Below are 23,257 nucleotides of genomic sequence, written 5' to 3'. Positions count from 1 at the left end.
ATAAGAGATTTTGAAAACTGTCAGGCTTTATGATTTATATTAACTTTAGGAACTGCTATTTATAGGAAATGATTATTTCTTTCAGGATATAAGAGACTCCCAATTGTGACAGGCAGGAGAGAAAATTTCAACAGGTTCCAAGCCAAAGTCCCTGTATTAGTGCTGGTTGAAAGCAAAGTGGAGCAGGGTCCATTAGCAGACAAACAAGACACTACTGTCAGTCAAAACCTTTTCCATTTACACTGAGTTAAAATATAAGAAATCAAATTCCAGGTTCTATTAGATTTGATATAATGGGAACTGACCCCTACATGAGATTTTGCTGTTTATCCATACCACTCTTTAATCCTGACCAGAGTTTAACTGATCATTAAACTGTGTTACCTATTTTTCAAGGCAGCCAACTTTATAAATTATTTTAAGAAGTCCAGTTACATAGTTTACAAGGTGAAGCCTTCATTTCCTCTATGGGATTTCATAAAATCTACACACCGATGGCACCCAGGTATCCATTTTCTTCCCCTTCTTTCAAATTAGCTCTCATCCTCAGTTTGTGCAGGCCTGCTACTGAAATCCGTTCTAGCTTCTTCAGGAGTTCACTGCCCCTGGTAGTTAAGGGACTGCCCATTCTAAACTCCACACAGAAGAGCCAAAAATATCACTAGATTTTTCAATCAGTTTGAAAATAATCACAGTCATAAAAAAAAATATTCACCCAACAATTACTACTATGTGTTAGGCACTAAGTACCAAATAACTCATACAAGCCATATATACACATAAATACATTTACTTATGCTTTTTACATCTCACCCATCCCAATTCAGTGTTTACATCAAAAGATCTCCCACAGAGGCAACACAATCCTAGACTTTAGCCTCTACTGCAAAGCTGTAATCATCAAGACAGCATGGTATTGGCACAAAAACAGACACACAGACCCATGGGATAGAATAGAAACCCCAGAACTAGACCCACAAAAGTATGGCCAACTGATCTTTGACAAAGCAGGAAAGAACATCCAATGGAAAAAAGACAGTCTCTTTAACAAATGGTGCTGGGAGAACTGGACAGCAACATGCAGAAGAATGAAACCAGATCACTTGCTTATACCATTCACAAAAATAAACTCAAAATGGATAAAGGACCTGAATGTGAGACAGGAAACTATCAAAACCCTAGAGGAGAAAGGAAAAAACCTCTCTGACCTCAGTCGCAGCAATTTCTTACTTGACACATCTCCAAAGGCAAGGGAATTAAAAGCAGAAATGAACTATTGGGACCTCATCAAGATAAAAAGCTTCTGCACTGCAAAGGAAACAATCAACAAAACTAAAAGACAACCGATGGAATGGGAAAAGATATTTGCAAATGACATATCGGACAAAGGGCTAGTATCCAAAATCTATAAAGAACTCACCAAACTCCACACCTGAAAAACGAGTAATCCAGTGAAGAAATGGGCAGAAGACATGAACAGACACTTCTCTAAAGAAGACATCCAGATGGCCAACAGGCACATGAAAAGATGCTCAATGTCACTCCTCATCATCAGGGAAATACGAGTCAAAACCACACTGAGATATCACCTCACGCCAGTCAGAGTGGCTAAAATGAACAAATCAGAAGACTATAGATGCTGGAGAGGATGTGGAGAAACGGGAACCCTCTTGCACTGTTGGTGAGAATGCAAACTGGTGCAGCCGCTCTGGAAAACAGTGTGAAGGTTCCTCAAACAGTTAAAAATAGATCTACCCTATGACGCAGCAATAGCACTGCTAGGAATTTACCCAAGGGATACAGGAGTGCTGATGCATAGGGGCACATGTACCCCAATGTTTATAGCAGCACTTTCAACAATAACCAAATTATGGAAAGAGCCTAAATGTCCATCAACTGATGAATGGATAAAGAAGTTGTGGTTTATATATACAATGGAATACTACTTGGCAATGAGAAAGAATGAAATATGGCCTTTTGTAGCAACGTGGATGGAACTGGAGAGTGTGATGCTAAGTGAAATAAGGCATACAGGGAAAGACAGATACCATATGTTTTCACTCTTACGTGGATCCTGAGAAACTTAACAGAAGACCATGGGGGAGGGGAAGGGGAAAAAAAAGTTAGAGAGGGAGGGAGCCAAACCGTAAGAGACTCTTAAAAACTGAGAATAAACTGAGGGTTGATGGGGGGTGGGAGGGAGGGGAAAGTGGGTGATGGGCATTGAAGAGGGCACCTGTTGGGATGAGCACTGGGTGTTTTATGGAAACCAATTTGACAGTAAATTTCATATTAAAAAAAATAAATAAAAAAAAAAAAAAAGAGAAAGATCTCCCACATATTTTAGGACTTACTTTTGTAGTTCAATACTTTTGTCTCTTTCCGCTTTAAGTTTCTTTTCCTTGTCTTCAAATTTTTCTTTTACTTCTTTTACTTGCATTTCCAGATGACTCAGAAGCTCTCCTTTATCATGCCACTTCTGACTAAGTGTACTAATACAAAAAGAAATAATTTAAAAAATAAAATTAGTTATATGAAACTATTAAGCCACATTTTATTTCTCAATAGGAAATACTATATAATACCTATAAGCTTTTCTAATTTCTTCAAGTTCTAATTCCTTTATTTTCAACTGCTGTTTTAGTTTTTCTTTTCTTTCATTGTGTCTTTCCAGTTTTTCAATTACGTCATCCAGTTGTAAAGATTTTTCATCAAGTTGTTCTTGGGTACATTTTTGTATTTCAATGATCTTTTCTTGTAATACTTTGATTTGTTCTTCTTTTTCTTGTACACACTTAGAGAAACAAAAAAACAGCACTTTATTTTTATTAACCCAGATGTCTCATTTTCTATTTGGATTTAACGGTTTAAAATGATTCTAAAAACTACAGATTAAAAAATAAACTGAATATTCACTAAGTGTTTTCAAAAAGATTTACAGGACATTTTTTAATAACAATCAACAAGAAACATCACTACTACTTTGTTTTAAGTGCTATTAAGAAAGATAAAATTCTAGGGGCACCTGGGTGGCTTAGTCAGTTAAGTGTCTGACTTCTGCTCAGATCATGATCTCACAGTTTGTGGGTTCGAGCCCTACGTCAGGCTCTGCTGACAGCTCAGAGCCTGAAGCCTGCTTCAGTCAGATTCTATGTCTCCCTCTCTCTCTCTCTGCCCCTCCCCTATTCATGCTCTGTCTCTCTCAAAAACCAATAAACATTAAAAAATTACAAAAAAAAAGAAAAAGGAAGATAAAATTCTTATGCCCTTTACACTTTTTATTTCAGTAAGTTAGCAATTATCAATCATGGAGAAGGAAAAGCGGCACAATAAAAATTTTCAATTACTGTAATTTTGCATTTGAAAAAATGTTTGCATGACAGAAAGAAAAAGAAAACTCTAGGTGGATGACAGATACAGCAAAGACTGATATGCACAGTACATGTGTGGTACTAATTAAACTGCTATTTCTACTATATTCAACAGAAGTGCTTTCTGCATCAGGATGAGCAAATAAATGCTTTACCTCAAAACAAAGCATGATTTTATCACTATTAAAATGTCACATAAGAACAGGGTTTACATCTCCCCAAACTTTTTATGCTATCTTCTATACCATGAGCCAGACTTTATCCTGTATGTGCATACTACAAATCAGAGGATAATGAAAGATCAAAACCACCTTAGGCAGCGTTAAATGTCTGCAGGGATTAGGCTTCCTATAGGTGATTTATTCCAATGACTATTTCTTTGCTTTGTGGGGGCATGCCTGGATGTCTGGAACAGTCTGCTACATACCGACTACTGGTTACCAGTCTCTGTAAGTGAGAAAAGATGAAATTGGCAGTTCTTATTTTTTCCTCTGCCCCACTCCACCTTGCCTTTTTTCCTTTTGGGAAGAAGATGGAGGCAAACACACAAGTACTGGGAAAGGCCAATTTAAGTATATATTCATAAGAATTATAAACAATGCAGTTCAATTCCTCAGTGTGTTACATATGCAAAAATCTAAGCAAAGATGTTGGGTAGTCTCCTAGTCTTGACCAACATTTGCAAAAAAGTCATGAATTGTTTATTTTGTCCCCCTGACTCTCTGAAGCACTAAGAGTGAGCAGTCTTGACATATGTTATGGGAGTTCACAAAAGCTATAAAAAATTATTATGAAATAACCCTATTAATCAAAAAGAATGATAAACATTGCAGCATCAGAGAGTACTATGACCCAGATATACTGAAAAATACCAAAATAATATATGGGGCAGAAACAGAATTTTTAAAAAAACTTCTGCTTCTGATTTCCATAGTCAGAAGCTAACTATAGATTCCATTTAATTGAAAATATCACACTCCAAAACATCAAACATCAGTATCAGGTTCATTTGCCTTTTGCAGAGACTTGTTCTCTCTCTATAAACTTTCAATATGAGCCACTAATTTCCCATGATTTTGGGCTAGAGAAAATCCTGAGAAACAACACGATCAGTGACAAACTTTAAAAGACCTGAAGGTTTTCTATTCTATGAACATCCAACTTAACAACAGATAAAGGTCATTATCGGTTTTAGATGAATTTACTGCTGAAAGAAATTATGCCTAACTATCTCTCTCTGTTACATGGTTGGTGGGAAAGCACCCTAATACGCACACCTGTGAGGCTGTGCAGTGTTCTCTAAAGTAAATGTAGTAAGTTATGGGAAAAGAATGATGGGTTGAAAAATCTGAACTTATTTTTTTAAACCAAAACTCTAAAACTAAAACTCAACAGTGTTTTGGCTCCACTGTATCATTCACTACTAGTCATTTCCTTCCTGCTCTGAGACTGACAAGAAGGCAGTAGTCTTCTGTAGAAGTAGCTTTGTCAGATCAATGTCTTGTACCCATAGTATCCCCTGCTTTGCTTTGTGAAATTTAAAAAGCAAATCACAAGTCTTTCTGTTTCATACTTAGCTTAACTCAAAGGAAAATATGTTTGGCTAGAATTTTAAAACAAGAAAAAAGGCTTACTGCTAAAAAATTTCAATAATTTTCACTGCAAGTTGGCATGTATCACAGATATATTTGAAATTTTGGATATACTGAAACCAAATTTCAATGGAGTGAACAACAATGTAATTGCTTAGAATGATACAATTCAGGCATTCATGGCCTAAACCTAGCTAAGGATATAGCAACATGGTGATACAGATTTATTTTCTGTACTTGATAAAGTCAAGTTCTCAAGGAGTTTCTTAAAAATGACTAAGAAAATTAAATGTTAGGCAGTTATAGCTACTCTGAAGAACGAGTTGTTACTTTTAATGGGTGATAATCTCATTTAGAAGTTTTTTAAATACTCCTTTCTCAGTTTTTACACTTTTTAAAAAAATATTTATTTTTAGAGAGAGAGAGAGAGAGAGAGAACATGTGTGAGTGGAGGAGGGGCAGAAAGAGAGGGAGAGGGAGAGAGAGAATCCCAAGCAGGCTCCTCACTGTTAGTGTGGAGCCCAATGCAGGGCTCAATCTCACGAACCCTGAGATTATGATTTGAGCTGAAATCAAGAGTTGAACACTTAACCCACTGAGCCAGCCAGGCTCAGTTTTACACTTTAAGAGATAATCTCTAGAAGAAAATTTTGGAGATCAAATTTGATTCAGTACTCAAGATAACTTTCAAAAAATTTCTCTGGAAAATTTTCATGTAACATACTTTGAAACAAGTGAACCTAGTAGTATTCTCTATTAAGATATGCCATATTGGAGAAGAAGGTGAAATGGTTTCCCCTGGGAACAAGCATAGTTTTACAAACTATTTCTACTTTTAAATACAGAATAGTTGGGTTTTGTCACAATTTTCAGAATTTAGCAATATTAGAAGATCCTAAACAGTGCTCTAAATGGATATTTTAAACATATAAAACATTAATTTTCTTAAGATTCCTAACCCTTTAATGACATTATTTTCAGTTATTTCACAGGACCATGATAACATCCCATAAAATTCTGAGGTAAAAGTAATTTAAAGTTAATAAAGGCCATACAGTCATTTTAAAAGGCAAAGGGCATAGATTACATAAGGAAACATCTGATAATCTGTCCCAAATCCCACAACAGTTGGGATTCACTGAGACAGATATTTATTCGATACTCTGATCCACAGATTTACAAAACTGCCACATGCTCTTTTCCCAAAATAAAGTATCAAACTTACAACTTTTAATTTTCCAATGGTTTCAGTTTGGTCTTCTATGATTTTGCACTTAATTCTTAGTGCATCATTATCACGTTCATTTGCCTTTCTCAGAGACTCATTCTCTCTACATAAACTTTCATTTTGAGCCTCTAATTTGCCACGATTTAAGGCTAGAGACGATCCTGAGAAATAAACATCATGAGTTACAAACTTTTAAAGATCTTGGAGGATTTGTATTTTATGAATATCTAATTTAACAATGTAAATAAAAAGTAAATGAAAAGAAAAACTGAATAAAAACCCAAAGTACATAAAGCACAATATAAAAGGAAACAGGAAAAGAACCAAAAGGCCCTTTAAACACCTGTGGCTATTTGGAAAACCTAAAGCCACAAATCAAAAACAAGTAACTCAGACATGTGATATTTAATTGATGAACTTATGACATTCAAACAATCATATTAAAGATTCTTATATGGAATGGACAAATGAGCAATTCTCCACTAAGACCAATATCTAGCTATTCATAATTTGTAATCTATGAAGGCCATAAAACAGTGTCTATCTCTTGCTTTAGTGATTGGAAAAGAAAGGAGACTAAGAGTAAATATACCTACACCTAAAGTGGTTTTCATTCATACACTATTCTCACATTTCTCTATGTATAACAAAAGTGTTACCAAATTTTTAGGAAAAAACATGAATATTGCATACTATACAAATAATTTAAAATAATTGTGTAAGAATTATTTCAATGACTTAGTTAGTTGAAGCACTGTAAATGTATACCTGATCAGAAAAGTAACCAAATTATGTTGGGAAGAAAACCAAAATTAAGAAAAAAATCAGAGCTGTAACTTCCTAACTAGTGTAATAAACTATTTCACATCTTAGGCATTTCATTTGGCTGGCAAATGCTTACTTATCCTTCCATATAAAGTGTTGCCTTTTTTTGGTATGTCTTAGGCAGAATTAATGAGCGCTTGTTTTTCTCATCAATACCCAGAATTGTTGGTTTAGAAGAATGAGCTATTTTCCCTTTGAAAATTTTACCTTGTTGTGCCAGCTCATGCCCCCATACTTTTCTTTCTGTCCTTAAACCATAAATTAGTGATTCCTTGGCGGCTAGCTCAGAAATGAGCTGGACTTTTTCATGCTTGAGAAGTTCTATTTGAATACTCTTCTGCTTGTCATCTTCAATCAAGATTTCAAGGGTGTTGATTTGATTCTGTATATCCCCAAAAAACATCAAAAAAAAAAAAAAAGCACAGTATTACATTTAAGTGCTCTATTTTTTACTTTTTGCATTTTAGGAGAAAAATTGTTATCTAACCAAATACAAAGTAAATGCTCCTAAATTTTACATTACAAAGGTTTTCATTTTAAGATAAGTGTACGTCATAAAATAAAAAGTCAAATTTTAAGGGACTATTCCTTTAAGAACGCTGAATTCTATTCTAATATCAGTTATCTTAAAAGAGCAACTACACATGTAATACTCAAAATTTCTCACCCAGCATTTATATCAATAATCTAAAGGTCACTTTCTGGTATTAAGTTTTCTTGGGCAAAATACCGCTAATGTTTAAAACTGAGACAACAGCACTAAAAAGGTTAATTTAAGAATTACTATAGCTAGGTCTATCTAAAGACAACCATCACCACCACAAGACTATCAGCAATTTGTGTGCCATTTCCCGAACCTCAACCATCTGAGTATCACCATCACAATTTCTGCTGTATCACAGACAACTGGAACCTACTTACCTTAGTACAGTTCTTAAATTCACTTATTTTATTTAAATACCATTTTAGTGTAAGCAATACAATCTGTGAAATCATTGTTTAATCTCCTAGTTATATTACTTTTCTCATATGCATCATATATATACTTAGCATTAAAATCATCACAATATACATGAGACTATGATATAAAAAATTAAAGAGGAAATAAAATGTTTCAATGTTTTACCTGTAAATTTGCTGCTGTTTCCTGTTTCAATTTCGAAACTTCTGCAAGTTTTGTTTTTTGCTCCTTCACCATACAGGTCAAATCTTTAATTAAAGAGGAAGATTCATTTTCTTTTCGTTGAGCCCAAACAAGAGCATGCTTGCTCTTTGCTAACTCAGTTGCAACATTTTCAAAACCATCTTTAACCTATATTTCAAAATTGCATTATAAATAGCAGTTCTCCAAATATTTAGAAACTATTTGTTTCTGTGGCTGTGTTCTAATAAAACTTTATTTACAAAAAAAAGGCCTAGGGTCTTTAGTTTGCCAATCCCTGCTCTATAGAAATAGGAGAATTCAGGCTTCCCAATTCTTATTCCGGTGCTGTCTTTACTTGACCATTTATAATCTCACTCAGTTTTTGCAACAGCACTGAAGAGTAGCTATATTTTTGTGAAGAAACTAAGGCTCTAAGAATTTAAGTAATTTGCTTAAAATCATAGAGGCAACATGTAAATAAAGCTAGAATTCTAAAATGTAGTCCTCTCATCCAACCATATCTTGCTGATTTTGTTTTCAATAAAAAGCTAGATGCCAATTCTTACATCTTTAAATCTTCTGGCTTCAACAGTTAAAGCAATACGGAATTCATTTTCTAAATCCATATACTGTTGGTTTAATGTATCAATTTTTTCTTGGTACTCTTTTATATCTTGTTCATGCTTTCTTTCTTCTTTAGCTACTTCTTTAGCTAAGGCTTCTTGGAACTCAGCATCACTGAGAAACTCCCTTGTTTCAAGTTCTTTCCTGGAATGAAATACAAATAAAAATCGCAGGATGCTATTCATCTGGAAAGAAAAACTTTAAGGCTGTTTAAATAGTTATTAAATATTCTATATTCTCTATTGTTAACTTAAATCAGCTTCTCACTTTCAAAAACAACCTAGCGGAGGATGGTAGTTAGACGAAGACTATATATATTCAATGGTGATGGGGATAAAAGGGGTCTGCCGTATCTTAACTTCACTGAGATAGTTCAGAATCATTTTATGATTTCTAAAATTCTTCAGGTGCATTTGTAGAAGTCAAGTTCTACTTCACTGTATCTTTGACATACAACTGTGACATACAACTAATATAGTCTGACTGGTACTGGTGGTTGGTTAAGAGAAAAAAATCAGTTAAAGTGTGAAAGTATTCACTGGTCTTTTGATATATAGGGCAAGTTTATTTAAATATGAGTTAATTCTTTACAGTTTTCCACTATTTTTCCTGAATAAGTCAAACCCATAATACAAAATCCATTATTTCTAGTTTTGGTTTCTTTAAATCAGAACAAGAAGTTAAAAGATATCTGTGAAGGAAACTAAGTGCAAAATTTTAGATTTTTACAATTATTTCCCCCCTCATCTTTTATAGTCGTTCTGCCCCTGCACATGTTGACAATTTTCCCCGGTGCATCAAAATTTAATTTATACAGTAAAAATTTCATTTACATAAGGGCAAAAACAAAACAGGTTTGGTAACAAACACAATTAACTCATGCAAATACACGATTCAACTGGTAGGGCAGTAAGTAGATAACTAGCTGCAAGTGTTCAAATTATTGTGGACTCCACAGAGCAGGGCTGGCAAACTATAAGTGATGGACCAAATCTGGCCGGAGACTCTTTTTTTTGGAAATAAACTTTTATTGGAACATAGCCATGCCCATTCATTTACATATTGCTTATGGCTACTTTATTACTACAAAAATATAGTTAGGTATGGCCTGCAAAGCCTAAAATATTTTCTATCTGGCCCTTCAAAGAAAAAGTTTGTTGACTCCTGCACTACAGAGGAATAAAGGCTATTGATTAATTTAACAGGTAGTTACCTGGAGGTCAATTAAAATACTTTTCTCGGGGCGCCTGGGTGGCTCAGTCGGTTAAGCGTCCGACTTCAGCTCAGGTCATGACCTCACATTCTGAGTTCGAGCCCCGCGTCGGGCTCCTTGCTGACAGCTTGGAGCCTGGAGCCTGCTTCAGATTCTGTGTCTCCCTCTCTCTCCGCCCCTCCCCTGCTCACACTCTGTCTCTGTCTCTCAAAAATAAATAAACATTTAAAAAAAAAATTAAAAAAAAATAGCTTTCTCTACTACAATGACTGACTTTTGGTTGGGCTTGAAAAAATGCAAAATGAGCTTCATTATTATAAGTTCTTACCTCAATAAAGCCACCTATTTGTTTTTAAGCTATCAGTTCTTTCTGTAAGACTGATTTTAATGCATACCTAAACATGTTATTTTCCATGAGCTAATTCTGTTAGACTTCAGCACTGATCCATCAGTCTAGTTTTCGGTAAGTGAATAAGGTAGGGAGGAACCAAGAAGCTTTCTTTCTCTATTTTTAAAAGTCATTTTCCTGATGTATTTTTCATTTACCTGTGTTCTTGTTCTTTCAATGTAAGAACTTCATGAAGTTGTTGTACTTGTTCCTTTTCTTGATGAAGAGAAGTTCTAAGTAAGTTTATTTCTCTATCAGCAGCAGCAGCTTTGAGCTCCATCTCTTGGATAAGTCGTATCTGAGTAAATATATACATTACAGTATTTAGATAATACTCTCCCTGCTTCTATTTTAATGCTACTTCCCCAAAGAAAACGGACTTCTAAATAGAACCTGGTGACTAAGTTGATTTTTTTCCAAATTTATTAAATTAATGATGCCATGGTCACATAAAAGTACAGTCTTAGAAGCATCGGACTAGCATTAACTATTGTTTAGTTACATCATAGACCTCAATAACTTCCACTCAAAAGGCATGAAAATGAAATATCTTTGGCATCCCCAAAGAGACTTTTAAAACTTGGCTCCCAGAACATAAGCCTAATAACCTCCAATATTTCCACCAACTATTCTTAAAACTGCTTTGCAAGTGCTAGTCAGAAATAACTCCATGGTGGGGAGTGGGGGGCCTGATTGGCTCAGTTGGTAGAGCATCCGACTCTTGATCAGGGGGAGGTTGCTAAGTTCAAACCCTACATTGGGTGTAGAGATTACTTTTATTTTCAGCATGAAAGTGACGTGGGGTGGAGGGTCAGAGAGAGAGGGAGAGAGAATCCCTAGTAGGCTCTGCACTGTCAGCACAGAGCCAGATGTGGGGGCTTGTACCCGTGAACCGTGAGATCATAACCTGAGACGAAATCAAGAGTCTGACACTTAACCTACTGAGCCACCCAAGTGCCCAAAATAAAATCTTTAAAAAAAAAAAAGAAAAAGGAAAGAAAGAATTCCACAGGAATTGTTACATTTAAATTAATTTTTGCATATAGTCTAACATCTTTGAAGTTTACTCTATAACAATAAAACTTGTTTCAAGATGAAAGCTATGAATTTGTGTTAATTCACATGGTTGATGGATTTAAAGAGAAATACCTGTGCTGCTTGCTGTTGTCCCTTCTGCCTCTCCATTTTTTCTAATGCTTTTTCCAGGGTTCTTAAGTGTCTAATGTGATACTCTTGTTGATCTCTTGCTTTGATTAATTCAATACTTAGATTTTTTACTTCATTTTGAAGTTTGTGAACCATAACTTCGAGTTGTGCTTTGGAATTTCTCTCTTTATATATAATTTCCTTTAACCTAAAGCAAAATTGAATGTGGTTTTAAGTATATTACACATACAAAAGGTTAAAAATTGTAGTAAATATTAAAGGTTACAGTAAAGAGGAAATTTGAAGTAGGTTTCAAATCCTCATTAGGTAAAAATGGCTGAAAAACAATATAATACAACTCTCTCCCATCCCTGAAAACACTGTGCCAAAAGGGAAACACTCCATACAAATTAATACAATTTTATCTTATATGAACTTTGCTATTCAACAGCAAAACTTTATTAAACACCTAATTTGTTTCAGACATTATGCTAGGTATGGGCTTAAAAGCAAGCTAGATGGATTAAGACACAGCCTGTGCCTTCAAGGAGTTCAAGGAGAGGGAAGAGACATGGATACAGTTACAAAGCTGTAAGAGAGAATTGATATATAAATAGATACCTGGAAGTTAACTTTGACAAAGTATTGATCCCAGCTTTGTAATAGTTGGAACCGTTTGATTACAACTGAAAACTCTTAACTAAGTTAAAAAAGAGAATCTGTTGACCTACATGACCATTCAGAGAATGGGGTGCACTATTCTGAGGAGCCCCTGAAACCAAGGACATGAAGACCATAAGGGCTATTTGTAATTCTCTACAGGCTGGTTTCTGTTTTCCTAATGTAGGATTCCTTGTAAGTATGGAGAGAAGGAAATGGGTTCACATCCTAACAGCCCTGAGAACCAAATAGAAAAGATTATCTTTCTCTAGTTCAACTTAGAAGAGAGTTCTAGGAAAGGTCTGATTAGTCCAATTTGGTTCATATGCCTACTGTATGCACCAATCACTGTGGCCATGGAAGGCATTTCGTTTACCCAGCTTGGGTCAGATGTTCATCTCTTGACCAATATTATATAGGCAGAGAGGCAAATGATGAAAGAATACAAGTCTGGTGTTTGAAAATGGTACAACATGGGTGCCTGGTGGCTCAGTCAGCTGAGCGTCCTCTGACTCTTGGTTTTGGCTCCGGTCATGATCTCATGGTTTCATGAGTTCAAGCCCCGCATCAGGCTCTGCACTGACAGTGTGGAGCCTGCTTGGAATTCTGTCTCTCCCCAATTCCACTCTCTTTCTGCTCCTCCCTCACTTGCACTGTCTCTCTCAAAATAAATAAACTTAAAAAAATTTTTTTAAAAAGAAAATGGGACAACAAACAGCAAAGACACAGCCTCATGAATAAATTACTGAGCTAGGCAGCCACTCCTATATATATTTACTATAATTTCCAAGCCACAACTGAAAAAAGCACATATATCCATCAGGTGCTATAGAAGTCATTTCTCCAATTTTTATCCTTACTATGTCTCCTCTTCCCTTTGAGAGTAGTCTCCGAACTGGTCTTCCTTTGTTTACTTTCTCAACGCCAGTTTGGTGTGAAAGAGCATTAGCCTTTATTCTGTGGACCACCATATTTGGTGAATGAGGCAGAGCAGCTACGGATCAGTACAATCAGAACAACCATCCAAGCAAGAGATAAGGGCCTAAACTAAGGTGACAGTCTCAGGATAAAGAAAAGATAGTTCAACATCTTTTAGCAAGTAGAATAAAGAAGATACCAATACCAACTGGTTATGGGATATGAGAACAAGAAAGAAGCAAAAAAAAAAAAAAAAAAATGATTCCTAAATTGCTAGCTTTGGTGGCTGACTGGATGAGACACATCATTTATCAGAACAGAGAATATAAAATAAGGGAGCAGGGTAAGTCTACTTGTGGACATGCTGATTTAAGACACTTATGAGCAAGGTACACAAGGTATTTCTGGTAGATAATCAGATGATCAGATCTGTTGTTCATCAAGGAGATCTGGATGACATATAAAGATTTGGGGGTTTATAGGTTATGTGTTCAAAGCATAGTAGAGAAGATTGAGTTTCTGAAATAATGTATATTCAGAACATGGCACCTAGATGTTAGACTCTATTAGGGATGAGGAATGCAGAGTCCCTACCAAGTCCCTTAAGGGGATATGAAAGTGTGTGAGGATCTAATGCCAAACGAACATTTGAGGTATAAATAAAAGGCAAATCAGAAATGATTGAAGCTGAATTTTTAAGAAAATAACGAATATATAACATGGTAAACATGGACAACAATGGAGAAGTTAAGCAAGGATAAAGATGAAGTGTGCCCAAAGCCTTTCAATTTATTTTTTTTTTTTAAATTTTTTTTTTCAATGTTTTTTATTTATTTTTGGGACAGAGAGAGACAGAGCATGAACGGGGGAGGGGCAGAGAGAGAGGGAGACACAGAATCGGAAACAGGCTCCAGGCTCCGAGCCATCGGCCCAGAGCCTGACGCGGGGCTCGAACTCACGGACCGCGAGATCGTGACCTGGCTGAAGTCGGACGCTTAACCGACTGCGCCACCCAGGCGCCCCAAAGCCTTTCAGTTTAAATGGAAGCTGGCTAGCAGCCCCAGACACTGCTTCCTCCAAAAATCCCATTAAATAATACCTACAATACAGAATAAAGCAAAAATTCATACACCTACAATTAAAAACAAGAGAAAACATAATGTCAAAGTCTGGAAGAAATTTTGATTAGAAGAAAAACAAAACTAAGCTAAAATAAAAACCACCCCTAAAACACTCACGCTTTGCCTCATAAAACTACAACTTCATAAAAGTGTGTGTGGGGGGGGGGGCGGGGGGGAGGATATATCCTCAGGGTCCCAGGGGCTCTGTAAATCTACCACTGCACTCTGTTAGCTAAGTATGCACCTAATGCAAATAAGAGTACTGTTTTTCTGAGGCCGTCATAGACTGTTAATTTATCCATTCTGTTTCTTTACCCCTGACCAGCATCTTCTTATGTCAAAGACAGCATGTCCCAAAACAAATAAGGCAGGAAGTTGGTGGGTGGTGGTAATAGTAATAGTAATACTATAATGCATCATGCTTATATAACAGAGGTTCTCAGAGAACACATGATGAGTATCATAATTTTCTTTATAATGCGTGGGTACAAAGTATGAGAGAAGTAGGTAGTGGGGAATAAAAAATAACACACAAGTACCACAACATTTTATGAGTTAAATGCCTAAAAGAACCTGGGAATTGGGCTAGGAGCTGTGTACATCAACTTAACTAATCTATTAAGATCGTAGAAGGGAATTTATTCACTGTACAAACAGATAGGAAATGGAACTGAGAACAACTTCCCAAACGCTATCTGTTGGCAAATACTGAATCTAGAAACAGTGTGCTCATTCAAGGATAAGACACATAAATCAACAAGAACTATGGAGAAAAGTCTTGTAACCGTTTGAGGAAAAGTATCACTTTAGAAATAATTACCTACAGGAAAAAGAAGATGACGTTACTGTAATTTCAGAAAACTGGTATTCTTACAGAATGGAGTAAGACAAACCTGCATTAAAGAATACATACAGGACAAAAAAAAACAAAAACAAAAACAAAAACAAAACAGATAAAATGGGAAATGGAAATGGATAAGATGGAAAAACAGAAATACCAGAATAAGAAACTTGGGCTATCTGGTACCAAAGCCCACTGCAGAAGAGAAAATGCAACAGAGACCAAATATGACCTCCAAAGCTGAAAGTTCGCCAATCCCTACCCTTAACAGAAACCAACACTTTACAGGAAAAAACTGCCAATCCCTGTTCCAGTCTCTTGCTCTTCTTCACTTATAATACTTAAACTTATCTAACACTTCTCAGCTTGAGGGCAGCAGCTTGACGGCAAATAAGTGTACCCTGAATCCTTCATTTACAAAAAAAACTTATAAAGCATTAAATCTTTAAATAAAATGAGTTCAAAACAAACTAAAACCACATACATTGTTTTTGGTCTTACTACAGCTAGTGTAAACTGAGGTACTCCAGTTCCAAGATAGATTTACAGACTTTGCCCTTACCTATCTGTGGTGAGCATAGCCAGGGCATGAAAACCTTTTTTCTCCTTTGCATGTTTGTGCAGTTCATCAATATAATTCCTAAGTTTCTTTTCAGCTTGTTCAGCTTTCCACCTCTTTTCTCTCTCTTGGTCTAGTTGTTGAAGGAGTGTCTGAAAGAAAACAATAGGGTTATGTGAACCTAGAAAAGTTACCTAACCTTTCACTGCCTCAATTTTATCATTTGTAATATAGAAATAATAGTTATCTAATTAAAATTTTTTTTTAACATTTTATTTCTTTTTGAGACAGAGAGAGACAGAGCATGAATGGGGGAGGGGCAGAGAGAGAGAGGGAGACACAGAATTGGAAGCAGGCTCCAGGCTCTGAGCCATCAGCCCAGAGCCCGACGCGGGGCTCGAACTCACGGACCGCGAGATCGTGACCTGAGCTGAAGTCGGATGCTTAGCCAACTGAGCCACCCAGGCGCCCCAATAGTTATCTAATTTAAAGGGCTGTGGTAAGAATTAAACAAACTAATGGAAGTAAAGCACTATATAGAACAGTGGAGAACAGTGCCTGGTACATAATAGGCACTCAATAAATGTTAGCTGGTATTATTATTGTCCTAGTGATTATTATCTTTCAAACATTAAAGCCTCTATACTTGAGAATAGGGGGAGGAAACCAATGGTATGTAAGGTGTGATACAGGTTAAAAAGCAATTATTCTACTGGAACAACAATACACATTACAATTGAAAGTGTAAGTAGCACTTCACAAATAAAGCAAGGGCAAATTGATGGAAAATATAAATCAATGTGTACTAAAATTCTTAACAACATGAGACTGATTAAGGCAAATACTGAAGAATATTTAAATTCCTAAAGGCCTTTTTTTTTTTTTTTTTCTTTTTAAGTTAAGCTCCCTGCCCAACGCAGGGCTCAAATTCACGACCCCGAGATAAAGAATTGTACGCTCTACTGGGTGCCCTTAAAGCCCTCTTAATCTGGGATCTATGCATCCAAAATTGGGTTTCAGCAGAGTACGTGAAAACTTTGAAATTATACACATTTTTTGAGTGTGTAAAGTAGACTTCTCAGAGAAGACCCATAAATTTCCTTAGAAATTTAAAAGGGTCTGAGACCCAAAAGAAAGGAACCACTGTTTTAAGAAATAAGACTTTGAAAATTCTGATGTTTTTTTCTCCATAAGCATGTAACAAATGATTTCACCAAAATCTGACCTTAGATAAATGTATAATTTTCATTCCTTTACAATTTGCAAAAATAGTGTTACACAAAATCTGCAAATCAGGAAGGGAAAAACAACCCAAACCATCACCCTAATAAAATTATATGCAGTATTTTTTGCTCATAAAAACATGCATTATTTTACTAGGACTAATTCTACATTTAAAACTAAGATTATTCACATTCATTTTTTCTTAATCTCCTATGCCATACCCGGTAAGTGGTGTCTTCTGAGCTACTATTGTCTACTTTAATGAGCTCCTTTTTCTGTTCTTCTGATTCTTCTAATGTATTACAGTTTGCTAAAGATGATCTTACACATAAGTCTTTAAAGAAAGGTTGTTTCATTTTACGATTACAACTGCAAAGAGAAAAACACAGGTAATAACTCGGAAATGTATAGTATTTATTCTACTTTACACAACTTAGGTAATGACGGTCTATCAGAGAAAGGGATCCTTTTGTATAAATGTATATAAACGAGCTGATCAAATCTGAGCCAGCAAGGCTGAAAAGTCAAATCTCTGACATTAGAAAAGTAAGAAATATCGCTCTAAGCTTTAAAGGAACAAGCCAACAGTATTAACTTGTATCTCTGCGCCTTATTCATATTTCTAAAACTAAAACAATTACCTCATTAGAGGGTTGTTTTTGTTGTGGTGCTTAATAGTCTGAATAGTTTTGGAATAGTATGGGATTTTTGATCTTCGAGGAATTCTCCTATTACATTCTTTTCTGTTTCCATATTCGCTTTCAGAAGTCATATCCGTATCTCTTTTTGGTCTGAGATCTTTCTCGGGCACATTACTTATTAAAGAATCGGAAGTCTAGAATAAAAGAACCAACAAGGTTTGTTAAAGTTCAATTCAGTATAAAAGATTTAAATGTGATATCTCCTAAAACATTATGACTTTTTACAAGATTAGGAGTTTATAAACTAGGTATGTTTAGAATTAAAGACAGGAAATTCAGCTTCTGGTATGGACAAGTAAGTTCCGACAAGGTTGATTCTCAGGACAGCAATCACAAACTCTAGGAAAAATATAAACAACAATAAACAAAAACTATTTGGACACCCTGGAAAGTGAACAAAAGCTGGCTTATTCTATAGCTGACACTTAGAAAAAATGACCAGAACAGGGTGTTTCTATTTTTATGGTTTTTTTCACTTGAGAGCTTAACACAATCAGCAGTACGTAGGGAATCTGAAGTTTCAGGTAGAAAAACCATATACCTTTGGGCCTAAAGAATCACAGGCTAGTACAGACTACAAGAAGCCAGTAAAATATAAGAAAAAATAAACTGCTGTCCAAGACAGACAAATTTATAGTTCGAGTGAAAGCAAGTTAAATGTTTCTACATCTGAAGTATCAGTCTTTGGAGGGCTGTAATAGCATCTGAAGTCTCCACAACCTAACATTCACAATGTCCAGGATAAAATCCCAAACTATTCACCATAGGAAAAACCAACAAAATATGACCTATTCTCAAGGGAAAACGCAATCAGTGGAGACCTAACTTGAGAGGACTCAAATATTCAAATAAGCAAAAAACAACAGACTATTACTTGGGTATAAAAAAAGAACGAGATATTGCCATTTATGACAACATGGATGGACCTAGGTATTTTGCTAAGTGAAGTAAGTCAGAGAAAGACAACACCATATGATTTCACCCATATGTGGAATCTAAAAATCAAAACTAACGAACAAACGTACAAAAAGAATCATCAAGTGACCCATAAATACAGAGAACAAACTGGTGGTTTCCACAGTGGAGGGGACTGAGGGATGAGAGAAATGAGTGAAAGAGATGGGAAGGTAGAGGTTTCTAGTTATGGAACGAATAAATCAGCATAGGGAATACAGTCAGTGGTACTGCAGTAACATTGTATGATGACAGATGGTAGACATAATTGTGGTGAGCATATACAGAGTTGGTGAGGTCAAAGCTTATACACATAGTTACTATGTGACCTAGCAATTTCACTACTAGATACATAGCAAAAAGAAATGAAAACCTGTGTCTACGCAAAAGCTTACTCACGAATGTTCACAGCAGCATTTCTCATAATAGTCAAAACAGCAGCATTTCTCATAATAGTCAAAAAATGGAAATTACCCAAAATACCCAAAAAGAATGGATAAAATGTGGTATATTCACTCAATAGATTAGCTGACACACAAAAAAATGAAGTACTGATACATGCTACAAAATAGATAAAACCTGAAAACATTATACTAAGTGAAAAAATAGTCACAAAAGGCCACATATTGTATGACTCTATTTACATGAAATTTCCAAAATAGGCAAATCCAGAGAAAAATAAAATTTACCAGTGGCTGCCTAGGACTGGAGGGAAATGGTAGTGACTGCTAATGCGTACAACTGAATTGCACAGTAAGTGAATTATAACTCAATAAGGCGCTTATTAAAAACTGATTAAAGAAAAAAGATTTATCATATAAATTACAAGCATAAGAAGGCTGGAATGGCTATATTAATATCACATATAACAGACTTCGAGAAAACAATACTTCCAGAGACAAAGAGGAACATTTCATTAGGAAGACAAAGCAGTTGTAAACACGTACATGCTTAATACCAGAGCTTCAAAATATAATAAGCAAATGTTCAGAGAATTAAAGTAAGAAACAGACCAATCTACACTCTTAGATGGAGATTTCAACACCTTGCATGCAAGGGCTAGAACCAGACAACAAATAAATTTTTAAAAAATCACTATCAGCAACTGATAGAACTAGACACAAAAATCAGTAATGATACAAGTCATCTTAAAATACTATTAGTCATCCTGACTTAACAAGTTTACAATACACATTCTGTTCAAGTGCACAAAGATCCACCAAGATAGACCGTATGCTGGGCTATAAAATAAGTCTCAGTAAATTTAAAGAGTAAAATTATCCAGAATGTTCTCTGACAAAATGGAAGGAAATTAGAAGTTACTAGCAATAAACATGTCTAGGAACCACAAATATTTGAAAATTAAGTAAGACAGTTCTAAATAATCCTTGAAGGAAGAAATCACAAGAGAAATTAGAAAATACTTACAGCTAGATGATGAAAACAGATGTCTAAAAATTTGCGAAATGTAGCTAACGCAGTGTTTAAAATTTTTTATTGCTTTAAATGTTTAATTTAACTAGACGACTGGTGTAAAATCAGTAATCTAAGCACTTACATTAAGAATCTAAAAAATGGGGAGTTAAGACCGTGGAGTAGTAAGAGGACTGTGGACTTGTCCCCTAAATACAGCTAGATCAACATTAAACCATTCTGAACACCTAGGAAATCGATCTGAGGATTAATAGAACAACCTACGTAATTTGAGGGAGAGAACACTGCAGGTACAGCACAGAGAGGTGAATTGAGGGAGAGAAGAGCTGTGGTGCAGCAGAGGGGAAGGAGCCATTTTCACAGAGAGGAGAAAGTCACAGGGTGAGAGACAGCAGTGTATTGAGTTTGTGCAAGAAGACACTCCCCCTGAAAGCAGCTAGAGGGGGAGTGAAAACATGAACAGGGGTCTGCACAAGAAGACTGTTCCCCAAAAGCAAGGACAAAGGAAAAAGGATATGGTATCACTACTATCCGTTTTTATACACAGCAGTGTCTAAAGTTTCAGAGCTCAGCCTGGCTGGTGCTCTGGCAAAGAAGCAGGGTGGAACACCAGGAGCAGGCAGCAGTGTCCAAGGATCCCCTGGGTCCCCCGGGGAGAAGCAGTTCCCCTGCTTGGAGTGCATTTGGTACAGGTGATAAGCTCTCTCCCCAGGCAAAAGGCCTAGTGGGTGCTATCACGCTACCACATTCACCCATATAAGAACAATGAAGTCAGCTGAGGGCAGCAAATCCTGGTGCCAGCTGTGTGTTGTGATTTACCATAAACTGAGCCACTGCCACAGCACGGTGATGCGACTATTTCCATGACAAGGTGGCCCTGGCCACAGGATGGTGAGATGCTCCCTCAGATCACTGTGCTTTCAAACCGTGGGGGTCTCTGAAGTGTGGGGTTCCAAAACAGAGCCTCACCTGAGACAAAACTCTGGAGAGGTGCTTCCTGGTAGGCAGACAGCTAGGACACAGACGGGAAAGGCGGGGAGCTGAGGACACAGGAGGGGAGACTGATCGTCCATCTGTGTGGGCACAAACATCCCACTCTGGAGACTAGAGAGCAGAGTGAAGCCATTTTTACCATTAGCCCACCAATAAGTATCTACCCCAGTGAGATAAACAACGCCACCAAGTGGAGAACAGAACTGTTAAACCAAGTACCGGCCACCTGTGCCTTCCAGGCACACACATCTCCACTAGGATTAAGTCCATTGGAGAATCAGAGAAACAGGCCACTCCCTGAGAAGAACACCAATGCCTTCCATGAGCTCAGTCTGCTGATCATAGACTGCTGCAAAATTTCAGCTCTAGGTGATCTAGCTTCGTTTGGGTTTTTTTGGTTGTTGTTCATTTGCTGCTGTTGCTTCTGTTTTTTTGTTGTTTTTTTTATTTCTTGGATGCAGAATGAACAAAATTTATTATTATTTTTTTAATTTTTAATTTTTTTTCTCTTTTCTTTTTTCTTCAAGCTTCTCTTAAGCAGACCAAAACAATCTTAGGCCTACCTTCCTTTATTTGATAGAAATTTAATTTAAAATTTTTATTTCATCCTGTTATTATTATTATTGTTTTTCTTCCTCTAAAATGACAAGACAGAGGAATTTACCTCAAAAGAAAGAACAGGAAGAAATGCCAGCCAGGGATTTAATCAATGTAGACATAAGTAAGATGTCTGAACTAACTATAAGGATACTAGTTGGGTTTGAAAAAAGCATAGAAGACACCAGAGAATCCCTTTCTGCAGAGATAAAAGAACTAAAATCTTGTCAGGCCAAAATTAAAAATGCTAAAACCGAGATACAAACCCAAATGGAGGCCACAAAAACAAGGATGGAACAAGGCAGAGGAGCAATTAGCAATACAGAAGATAAAATTATGGAAAATAATGAAGCTGAAGAGAGGGAAACAAAGGTCAGGGATCACAAAGACTTATAACACAGTGATTTATTAAAATATAACAACATTTGTATCAAAAGAGTCCCAGAAGATGAAAAGAGAGAAAAAGTGGCAGAAGGTTTACATGAGCAAATTATAGCTAAAAACTTCCCTAATCTGGGGAAGGACACAGACATTAAAATCCAAAAGCACAGAGAACCTTCATTAAATTCAACAAAAGCCAGGCATTGCCAACACATGTAGTCAAATTCACAAAATCCACTGATAAGGAAAGAATCCTGCAAACAGCAAGGGAAAAAAAGTCCTTAACCTACAAGGGAAGATAGATCAGATTTGCAGCAGAACTGTCCATAGAAACTTGGCAGGTCAGAAAGGAGTGGCAAGATATATTCAATGTGCTGAATGGAAAAATATTCAGCCAAGAATACTGTATCTGGCAAGGCTGTCATTCAAAATACAAAGAGAAATAGTTTCCCAGACAAACAAGAACTAAAGGAGTTTGTGACCACTAAATCAACTGTGTAAGAAATTTTAAGGGGAATTCTTTGAGGAAAAAAAAAAAGACCAAAAGCAACGAAGATTAGAAAGGACCAAAGAGCATCACCAGGAACAGGTAACACAATGGCACTAAATTCATATCTTTCAATAATTACTCTGGATGTAAATGGACTACATGCTCCAATCAAAAGACAAAAGGTGCCAGAATGGATAAACAAAACAAGATCCATCTATATGCTACCTAGAAGAGACTCATTTTAGACCTAAAGACACTTGCAGATTCAAAGTGAGGGGATGGAGAACCATCTAGCATGCTAATGAATGTCAAAAGAAAGTGGGAGTAGCCCTACTTATATCAGACAAAGTAGATTTTAAAACAAAGACCGTACAAAGAGATGAAGGAGGGCATTATATCATAATTAAGAGGGCTATATTTATGCCCCAACCTGAGAACACCCAAATATATAAAGCAATGAATAACAAACAGAAGGAAACTCATTGATAATAATACAATAATAGTAAGGGACTTTAACACCTCACGTAACAGCAATGAACAGTTCACTTAGGCAGAAAATCAACAAGGAAACAATGGCTTTGAATGACACACTGGACAGGATGGACTTAACAGATATATTCAGAACATTTCTTCCTAAAGCAACAGAATACACATTCCTTTCGAGTGCACATGGAACATTCTCCAGAATAGATCACATACTGGGTCACGAATCAGCCCTCAACAAGTACAAAAAGATCAAGATCGTACCATGCATATTTCTGGAATATAATGCTATGAAACTTGAAGTCAACCACAAGAAAAAATTTGGAAATCCCTCAAATACATGGATGTTAAAGAACATCCTACTAAAGAA

At 36.1% G+C, this 23,257-nt stretch overlaps 1 protein-coding gene across 5 annotated transcripts in view; it reads right to left on the bottom strand.

Moving 5' to 3' along the window:
• The window catches only part of LRRCC1 (leucine rich repeat and coiled-coil centrosomal protein 1), a 47,721-nt gene that overhangs the window by 4,456 nt on the left and 20,008 nt on the right, over positions 1 to 23,257 (bottom strand). For all 5 annotated transcript variants that reach the window (XM_058698445.1, XM_058698447.1, XM_058698448.1 and 2 more), the window contains 11 exons: positions 17,496 to 17,689; positions 17,076 to 17,223; positions 15,634 to 15,782; positions 11,535 to 11,739; positions 10,544 to 10,683; positions 8,727 to 8,928; positions 8,143 to 8,328; positions 7,224 to 7,398; positions 6,189 to 6,352; positions 2,586 to 2,794; positions 2,355 to 2,492 (listed from right to left, as the gene is read on the bottom strand). In XM_058698445.1, coding sequence (XP_058554428.1) covers positions 2,355 to 2,492; positions 2,586 to 2,794; positions 6,189 to 6,352; positions 7,224 to 7,398; positions 8,143 to 8,328; positions 8,727 to 8,928; positions 10,544 to 10,683; positions 11,535 to 11,739; positions 15,634 to 15,782; positions 17,076 to 17,223; positions 17,496 to 17,689 — 1,910 coding nt within the window. The remainder of the gene's footprint in view (positions 1 to 2,354; positions 2,493 to 2,585; positions 2,795 to 6,188; positions 6,353 to 7,223; positions 7,399 to 8,142; positions 8,329 to 8,726; positions 8,929 to 10,543; positions 10,684 to 11,534; positions 11,740 to 15,633; positions 15,783 to 17,075; positions 17,224 to 17,495; positions 17,690 to 23,257) is intronic.

Source organism: Neofelis nebulosa, chromosome 14 (assembly GCF_028018385.1).
Source record: "Neofelis nebulosa isolate mNeoNeb1 chromosome 14, mNeoNeb1.pri, whole genome shotgun sequence".
In the NCBI taxonomy this organism is placed as follows: Eukaryota; Metazoa; Chordata; class Mammalia; order Carnivora; family Felidae; genus Neofelis; species Neofelis nebulosa.
This window is presented reverse-complemented; position numbering and strand designations above follow the sequence as displayed.